This window comes from Entelurus aequoreus, linkage group LG06 (assembly GCF_033978785.1).
Source record: "Entelurus aequoreus isolate RoL-2023_Sb linkage group LG06, RoL_Eaeq_v1.1, whole genome shotgun sequence".
NCBI lineage: Eukaryota > Metazoa > Chordata > Actinopteri > Syngnathiformes > Syngnathidae > Entelurus > Entelurus aequoreus.
Genome location: NC_084736.1, coordinates 30,701,427 through 30,711,460, shown reverse-complemented (window position 1 = coordinate 30,711,460; position 10,034 = coordinate 30,701,427). Strand labels below are relative to the sequence as shown.

The following is a 10,034-nucleotide window of genomic DNA, read 5'->3' as shown; positions in this document are numbered from 1 at the left end:
AGCTGTCATCCACAGATATGCCTCCATTTTTGTTGTCGTCTTTCCATCTTATTGAAATAACTTGACGTCGTTTGACTTACTCAGTTTTAATTCAGATTGGAATTTTAAAACTATATAGACACTACAGATTACTATTTGGGGTTGTGGATTTTCTAGGCTAGCGTGTCCTGTCATTGAGTATATATATTGTTAACTATACGATTTCTAAAAAAGTGAAAACTTAAAGTTTTTATTTTATTTTATTTGAAGAAGTAATATCTAATGGAAACTAATGATTTCTGAAACATGTTTTATGTTCCTGCTTTTTAACAGTAACTCATGGATCTGTTTTGGTATATTAAGACCAATAATAACATGAGTTTTCATTTCAAAACACTCAGAAATGTTGGTTATTGTGTATTCAGATACTTTTCTTCTCTGTCTTTTCATTTTTTTTTGTATATAGACTTCATTTGCCTGACAAATCCGTTTTGTTGCTTTCAAACTTTCATATTTGTGTTAAACAATAAAATGAATGTGCTTTGTTTGTACCAATATTTTCATTGTATCATCATTTTCATTATATACGTATAGTGATGTCGTTAATTGCAGTAATTATGCAGTTATAGTATAAAATCATGAGACACACTTCTTTTTTTTCTTTAGTTTTTTTAAACACAAAGCAAAAATAATAACCACTAAAACAGGGCTTATCTAAATTAATTTGCATTTATCCAACAAAGATAGTAACTTAGACTTAGACAAAATTTAATGATCCACAAGGGAAATGGTTCCGCACAGTAGCTCAGTTACAAAGGATGGAAAGTGTAAGGATGGAAAGCATAATGCAGGTATAAAGTAGACTAAAAATGTACCGTAGTAGCAATATAAAATATAACATATATGTAATATTTACATATTATATATATACAGTATATGATACATACTGCGCAGCATGGTGGCACAGGAGTTAGTAAAGTGAAGTAAGGACGCTGAGATGAGCGGTCGCACTCTCTTTGGCTCCCGATCGGGAATTCAAACAACTGCTCGGATTATCCCACACTTCCTCCTTTTTCTATTGTGGATCACGGATTTATATTTTAAACCTCCTCGGATACTTTACCCTCTTGAAAATGAGAGTCAAGAACGCGAAATGGACATACACAGTGACTTTTATCTCCACGACAATACATCAGCGAAGCACCTTGGCTTTAGAGCTAACGTGTTAGCATCGTGCTTGACTGCACATCGAGGCAGAAGAAACATGCCCCTGACTGGAAGGATAGACAGAAAGTCAATAATACTACTATTACTTCTACTATCAGGAGACACTGAACTCAACCCTGGACCTGCAACAACACGGTTAATGTTGTCCCGACTGGCGAAGACTAGCAATACTACTGCTAGCGTCGCCCTCGAAGCTAACTCGGCTACCGGCTCATCTCAGCTCAAGCTCACTTGTGCTCCAGCGATCGGCGGCTCGGCGAAGGACTTTGCCCCGTTCATCGACACAATTGGAGGCTCGGCGGCGGCGGTGGAGGACGACCCAGTCATCGGAGAAGGCAACGACTCAGCGGTGGTGAACGACGCGGCGGCTGCGGTGGACGGCGACCCAGACATCGGTGATGGCGGGGAACTGCACGAGATGGTGGGGGTCCATGCGGCCTCTCCCCGGTCCCAGACGGTCGAGGACGCGGCATACACAGGATTTAGAGGCGCCTTTACACAAACATTTTCATTGTTCTCTTCCTCTTTGTCTTCAAAAAAGCCCGCCAAAAGGAAATCCAACCCCACCCCCAGCAACCCTACCTGGCCTCCCCCTCTCCTCCTCTCCAACTCCGCCCCTCCCTCCCCTTCACCTCGAGGACGATCAATACGCCTCTCTCTCTCTCTCTCTCCTCTCTCTCCTTGCTCTCCAACTTCAACAGCAATAATAACCAACAATTTTTCTGGTCAGTACCACAACACAGCGGACTCTGATGCTCTTTTTGGTTCCAGTGGACTACACATCATCCACCTTAATGTGAACAGCCTCTCTGGAGCCAAACTTGACCAAATCAGAGAAATGTTCCTCAACACGAAGGTAAAAATCTTGTGTTTCTCTGAAACCAAATTTGATCAAAGTATTTCTGACTCAGAGATAGAAATAGAAAACTTTTCGGTTATCAGAAAGGATAGGAATAAACACGGTGGGGGCGTTTGTATGTATATTCACCAGGATATTAAATACATAACTCGCACTGATCTTAACCACAATGACCTGGAATCTGTGTGGGCGGAAATCAAATTAAAAAATGCTAAGCCGGTACTAATAGGGACTGTTTATAGACCCCCTAATCAGAGTGATTTCTATGGGGCTTTGGAAGAATGCTTGGCAGGGACAGACAACGTGGAGAAAATTATAACTGGGGATCTGAACACAGATATTCAACGCAAAGATGCGCCTGTCTTCAGATCCTTCAGCAAGTTTTGTAATCTGCACGGTCTTTCCCAGCTAATAGCACTACCTACAAGGGTGTGTGATTCCACCCAATCAACCATAGATCTCATTCTCACTTCAGACCGGCCTAAAATAAAAAATAGTGGGGTCATGATCTGTGGTCTTAGCGACCACTATCTAACCTTCTGCACCCGCAAAATAGCTAAACCTAAAGCCAATGGCCACATAACAGCCCAATCCAGATCCCTCAAAAAATACTCCAATGACAATTTCAATTTAAAATTAGATGAGTGGGACTGGTCCCCTGTGCTCGCGAGCAACCTGGTCGATGTTGCTTGGGATCGCTTCAAAACGGCGTTCCTAAAGATACTAAATGACATGGCTCCCGTGAAAACAGTCAGGATCAAAGCCCGCTCGGAACCATGGATGAATCCGGACCTATTAGCTGCCAGAAAAGACAGAGACAGGAAATAATCTGAATACCAAAAATGTAAAACAGAAGTAGATAAACAACCCAATAATATCAACCTCACATTACTCCTTTCAACTCTCAAAAAGCAATGCAATAAATTAAGAAATAAGTCAACCAACCTGACTAAATCCTTAAAAAAAAATTACATTAACGTCAAAATAGAGGAAAACACAAATAAGCCACGTGAGCTCTGGAAAATTCTCAACAACCAGCTTCCTGGTTGCAGCCAGAAACTTAAAACAAGACTCACCAACATCAGCATCAAGGAGGGTGACTCCCTCATTACAAACAAAATGGAGGTAGCTAGCAGACTTAACATCTTTTTCACCAGCATAGCCGCAACTCTTGTCAACAAGCTGTCCCACCACTCTGGTCGCTTTGGTGTAGAACACATTAAAGCCTTCTACAGAAAGCTAGGAGTATCCAACGATGATTTCAAATTAGAAATGGTCACAGCTGATGAGGTGTTTAAAAAATTGAGCGCGCTCCACCCTAACAAGGCCACCAGCCTTGATAATATTCCCTCCAGATTCCTCAGGGACTCTGCCTCATCATTGCCCCGATCATCACGCACAAAATAAACCTATCAATTACACAAGGCCAAGTACCAAAAGATTTTAAGATAGCAAGAGTAACTCCCCTCTTTAAAAAAGGAAGCAAATTGGAACCTGGCAACTACCGACCTGTTTCTATTCTCAGTTCCATTTCGAAAGTAATGGAAAAAATAGTTTATGAACAGGTCGATAGTTATCTTGCCACTAATAAACTCATGTACAAATTCCAATCCGGCTTCAGAACTAACCACTCCACTGACACATGCCTTCTCTATCTGACCGACCACATCAAACATGAGGTGGACGCGGGAAAATACTGCGGCATGGTCATGCTGGACCTTCAGAAGGCCTTTGACACCGTTAACCACGCTATTCTGTTGGATAAGCTCAGAGCAATCGGATTTAACAAAAACTCATGGAGCTCGATGCAATCTTACTTGGAGGGGAGAGAGCAGGTGGTAGAGGTGAACGGCACCGTGTCCCCCCCCCTCTCGGTGAGCTGTGGAGTCCCCCAAGGCAGTATATTGGGACCTTTACTGTTCCTAATATACATAAACGACATGTCATCGGCATGCGACTGTGAATTGTTTTTGTTTGCGGATGACTCTGCCCTGCTGGTATCCGGCAAGGACAAGTCACAGGTGGAGAAAATCCTCAGTGCTGAGCTCTGTAGAACTTGCACCTGGCTCGCTGACAACAAGCTATCCATACACTTGGGTAAAACAGAATCCATCCTGTTTGGGTCCCACATCAACCTCAAGAAAGTCAATGACTTCACCATAAAAGTGGGTGACATTGTTATCACCAGGAAAGATGAGGTCACCTACCTAGGTTCCATTCTAGAGGCTAACCTTTCCTGTGATAAAATGGCAACCAAGGTAATCAAAAAGGTTAACCAACGAACGAGATTTCTCTACAGAATCTCCTCTCTGGTCAACAAAAGCACCATGAGGATTCTGGCGAGACCTCTCGTTCAACCCTTTTTCGATTACGCATGCACCTCCTGGTACACTAGCACCTCCAAAACCCTGAAATCTAAACTCCAAACATCTCAGAACAAGCTAGTCAGGTTACTGCTAGACCTCCACCCCAGATCCCACCTCACTCCTACCCACTTCTCTAAAGTGGGCTGGCTCAAAGTGGAGGACAGAGTTAAACAACTTGCACTGAGCCTAGTCTATAAAATACGCTACACCTCCCTGATACCGAAGTACATGTCAAACTACTTCCTTATCGTAAATGACCGCCATAACCACAACACCAGGGGGAGCTCCACTAACCACGTTAAACCCAGATTCCGAACTAACAAAGGTCTTAACTCATTCTCTTTCTATGCCACATCAATGTGGAATGCGCTCCCAACAGGTATAAAAGAAAGGGCATCTCTATCTTCCTTCAAAACCGCAATAAAAGTTCACCTCCAGGCAGCTACAACCCTAAACTAACACCCTCCCCGGATTGCTAATAATCAAATGTAAACAATCAAATGCAGATACTTTTTCTTATGCCTTCTGATCTATCTCTCTCTCTCTCTCTCTCTCTCTCTCTCTCTCTCTCTCTCTCTCTCTCTCTCTCTCTCTCTCTCTCTCTCTCTCTCTCTCTCTCTCTCTCTCTCTCTCTATGTCCACTACTTGATGTCCATATCCTACCCCCCCTCCCCCTCCACACCCCTGATTGTAAATAATGTAAATAATTCATTGTGATTATCTTGTGTGATGACTGTATTATGATGATAGTATATATGATAGTATATATCTGTATCATGAACCCCGACTTAAACAAGTTGAAAAACTTATTCGGGTGTTACCATTTAGTGGTCAATTGTATGGAATATGTACTTCACTGTGCAACCTGCTAATAAAAGTCTCAATCAATCAAAAACAATTAGTGCATGTGCCTCACAATACGAAGGTCCTGAGTAGTCCTGGGTTCAGTCCCGGGCTCGGGATCTTTCTGTGTGAAGTTTGCATGTTCTCCCCGTGACTGTGTGGGTTCCCTCCGGGTACTGCTGGTTACTGGGGTTCAATTCCCACCTTCTACCTTCCTAGTCACGTCCGTTGTGTCCTTGGATAAGACACTTCACCCTTTGCCTCTGATGGCTGCTGGTTAGCGCCTTGCATGGCAGCTCCCGCCATCAGTGTGTGAATGTGTGTGTGAATGGGTGAATGTGGAAATACTGTCAAAGCGCTTTGAGTACCTTGAAGGTAGAAAAGCGCTATACAAGTATAACCCATTTATCATTTATTTATTATTACTCCGGCTTCCTCCCACCTCCAAAGACATGCACCTGGGGATAGGTTGATTGGCAATACTAAATTGGCCCTAGTGTGTGAATGTGAGTGTGAATGTTGTCTGTCTATCTGTGTTGGCCCTGTGATGAGGTGGCGACTTGTCCAGAGTGTACGCTGCCTTCCGCCTGAATGCAGCTGAGATAGGCTCCAGCACCCCCCGCGATCCCAAAAGGTACAAGCGGTAGAAAATGGATGGATGATATATACTGATATATTATATTATTTTATATAATATATATAATATATAACAATTACTATGTACAATATATGTAACATTTACTTACATACATACGTACATAATTTAAGGGCTTTCCCATAATTTTAAATTTTCCAAGTTTTAACTAATAATTTAAATAATTAATCAAACTAAAAAAAAAGATTCACTTTGAAAAAATAAACAATTCAATGTTTGATTTTATCCCCCTAGGAACCAGATGATATTAGTTAAGGTATGCCAAATGAGACACACTTGCATGCTATTGCGCATGCGCAAAAAAAGCTACGTTCGCCAACTTTTTGCTGAAAACATTAAAACAATAATAATGCAAGTGTGTATAAATGGTTTAAACAATGTAGGTCGATGTAAGTTTTAGTTGTCGACTATTTGACATTATAAGTCGGTTGTTTTCGCAAACCAGTTTGAAAAAAATAGTCCAAACGGAAGTGGCTGAGGTTTTGGCGCATGCGCATAAGAACGGGCATTTGGACACTGGGCAGTGCCACTTCTCACCGAAAGGTAGCGGTGTTTCACCTCTGTCTTGTTCCACACTCCACGTCGCAGAAGAAGAAGAAAAACAACAACAAAGAACTATAACAAGTTTGAGTTTGCGGCTTTTCCAGGTATTAACTACATTCTTTATTCAATGACTACACCTATCAAATACTTGATTCATGTATCTTTTACATATGTAGGATGTGTTTGGTCTTTACACGTTTGTGGAATGTTCTTTTAGAATGCCAGTTAGCCTGAATGTAGGACTCCTTTCTAACATCAGACTACGTTAGTTTATGAACAGCAGCATGTTTACACTTTGATGTTTACATTCTGAATTGTGCTAAAAGGCTAATAATTCACAGTAGCTGACGTCCCCAATTATGGACGTTTTTAGGGCTCGCATTGTTGTGCTAAACGTCCACTTGTGATTCTGTTCATTAAAGAATGAAGAGGCTGCTCCCTGAGTCAGATTACCCTGAAAACGGTAAAAGAAGGTTCTCGAAATCTGAGGTAAGTGACTAAAAGTACAGTAATTCATGTTCCGCACACTTACATAATTGTAAACAAATTTAAAGGGTTACTGCACTTGTTTTAGAATTTTGCCTATCATTCACGAACCCAATTTAAGAAACATGTTTTTCTTTTTTTATGCATTCAAGGTTGTAATATACGGCTAGTACGAGGTGGCCAACAATGCAAAAAAAAAAAAAAACCATCCAAAAACTGCCGGCAATACTCTGTTTATGTCTACGGATGTTCTCAATCATCCAGGCCATTGTATTCTCAGGGCGATCAATCGAACGTAACAGGACTGTTTAGTTACCAAAATAGTCAATTTACATGAATTTCAGCTAAATTTTAACCAAGTATTATCAGTATTGTTATTATAAGCGCTAACGTGAACAGACTATTTTTATCACAGAGCGCTCACTAGCTTATGCTGCTATATTGACATATTGAGCTGCTGCATCGCCTCTGAGTTGGTGGAACTTAATTCTAGATGATAAATCATTACTCTCACCTGCATAGTAGAAGGTTGTGGACATATTATTATGATTAATATTTCATTCAAACGGGAAGATATAAACATCCCAGTGAGATCACAGAGCGCTTTCTAGCTTATGCTGCTATATTGACATATTGAGCTGCTGCATCGCCCACGGGTTGGGGAAAGTCAATTCCAGGTTATAAATACTGTCTCTCACCTGGATAATAGAAGGTTGTGGACATAAACTGAGAAGTTAGTCAACTTTGACATCCAACTTTGACGAGAAAGACACAAAAAGATGCTTGTTTGCGGCACTTTTTTTTTAACCCTTTGTGACGATTACGATTAATATTTAATTTAAACGGGACGATATAAACATCCCAGTGAGAGCAGACATTGTACAGTAAGTGATTGTTTTATTATGTTGGCAGTTTGTATTTATTTTTAACTACATGATGCTTAGTGTTTGACTAAAGTGGCATCTGTTTAGCACACATCAAAAATATTAGTTTCTGGATCATCATTTGTCCTTGTTGTCTCTCATGAAGTCTGCCGTGTTTATTAGTGTTGTTGTTGTTGAAGGATACTGTCAGAATAGTTGTATATAAGTTATCACACAACTTGTTTTCCCATGAGTTCAGGCTGCTCTGCGAGAAGACAAAAGGTGTCTTTGATCTTATCAAGCAGAAGGCCTACCACTTGTAAACCTCCACTGTGTGCGATGAGATGCGACATGGAGGTGTCAGTTTCTTTGATCTTTTGGACAGCCAGAGGAAGACCTTGTCATGACCCGAGGTCTACAAAGCAGAGAGGGGGAAAACCTGACACCGCTCCAGGCACCTTTTCTTTGAACTGTTAGGAACAACTGCTGAATGTAATGTAATGTAATCAAAAAATGCCCAAAAAAGGAGGAGCGCGTTAGGACTGCCTTCAGAGCGTGGTGGGAGGCTGTAGCTGAGTCTGCAGCAACCAGACGTTTCTCCTCATGAGCTAAATTGAATTCTGTTTGATTCCTTTGCTTCTTGTCTTGTTTAATAGATGTCATCTGTGTTTGAACCTGACAGATACAGTATACATTATGATGCGTCTGTGAAATTAATACGCCGACGCATGCTTTAAATGGTAAATGTTACATGTTATAATAAATGTTACTACCGTATATTACTTATATATTATGGCGTGTATATAAAACATTAATGGAGGTTTTTGGGGCGCTTTGTAGGTTGAATAGAGCGACTCTCATCGACTCCATTGTTAGCTGACTTTCGCTAAGGTTTATTTATGACTTAGAATGCATCGGGGAAAAAAACGCGTGTTCTTGTCTTGTTAAAAGGTACAGTTTCCCTTTAAAATGCATATTATAAAACTGCCTGTGTTATGTGTTTTGTTTTGTTTTCAGCTTGAGGCGGTGATGGAACGGGAAATCCAAAAGGCGGTGCATTCTAACAACTCCAGGCTTCAGATATTAACAGAAACTATTCAACAACTTCAACATGAAATTGATTACGGGAGCACCATGCAAAAACTTGAGGTTGGTACAATAGGTGGTTAGCCTTATGACAGCTCTAACTTTGACTTTTGATCTTTAAAAAAAAATACATTTACGGGGAGAATGCATGATGATGAACACAACACAATTGAATTTACCATATTTTCCGGACCATGGGGCGCACTGTAGGCAGCACGATGGAACAGGGGTTAGTGCATGTGCCTCAAAATACGATGGTCCTGAGTAGTCCTGAGTTCAATCACAATGAATTGATTAACGTGGACCTCGACTTAAACAAGTTGAAAAACTTATTCGGGTGTTACCATTTAGTGGTCAATTGTACAGAATATGTACTGTACTGTGCAATCTACAAATAAAAGACTCAATCAAAAAAAAAAATCCTGGGCTCTAGATCTTTCTGTGTGGAGTTTGCATGTTCTCCCCGTGACTGCGTGGGTTCCCTCCGGGTGCTCCGGCTTCCTCCCACCGCCAAAAACATGCACCTGGGGATATGTTGATTGGCAACACTAAATTGGCCCTAGTGTGTGAATGTGAGTGTGAATGTTGTCTGTCTATCTGTGTTGGCCCTGTGATGAGGTGGTGACTTGTCCAGGGTGCACACCGCTTTCCGCCCGAATGCAGCTGAGATAGGCTCCAGCACCCCCAGCGACCCCAAAAGGGACAAGCGGTAGAAAATGGATGGATGGATGGGGCGCACCGATGAATGGTCTATTTTTGATCTTTTTCATATTTTGGATTATAGGGCGCATTAAAGGAGTCATATTATTATTATTTTTTTCTAAATGTAAAACACTTCCCTGTGGTCTACATAACATATATTGGTGGTTTTTTGGTCAAAATGTTGCATAGATTATGTATTACAGATAATCTTCAAGCCGCTTTCTGACAGTCGCTTCCGGAAGCTCCGTTTTGTGGGCGGTCTTATTTACTTGGCTCACCTTCGGCAGCGTCTTCTCCCAGCCATCTTTGTTGTAGCGGTGTAGCGTGCAAGGACAGGAGTGGAAGAAGTGTCAAAAGATGGAGCTAACTGTTTTAATGACATTCAGACTTTATTTCAATCAATCACGGAGCAGCATCTCCTCATC

The 10,034-nt window shown here is 41.3% G+C and overlaps 1 protein-coding gene across 3 annotated transcripts in view; it reads left to right on the top strand.

Annotated features, from left to right (window-relative positions):
* The first annotated feature begins 6,461 nt into the window (after positions 1-6,461).
* Positions 6,462-10,034, top strand: part of atf7ip2 (activating transcription factor 7 interacting protein 2) — a 43,218-nt gene continuing 39,645 nt past the window's right edge. For all 3 annotated transcript variants that reach the window (XM_062049463.1, XM_062049464.1, XM_062049465.1), the window contains exons 1-3: positions 6,462-6,576; positions 6,895-6,961; positions 8,839-8,970. In XM_062049463.1, coding sequence (XP_061905447.1) covers positions 6,896-6,961; positions 8,839-8,970 — 198 coding nt within the window. In that variant the 5' untranslated portion in view covers positions 6,462-6,576; position 6,895. The remainder of the gene's footprint in view (positions 6,577-6,894; positions 6,962-8,838; positions 8,971-10,034) is intronic.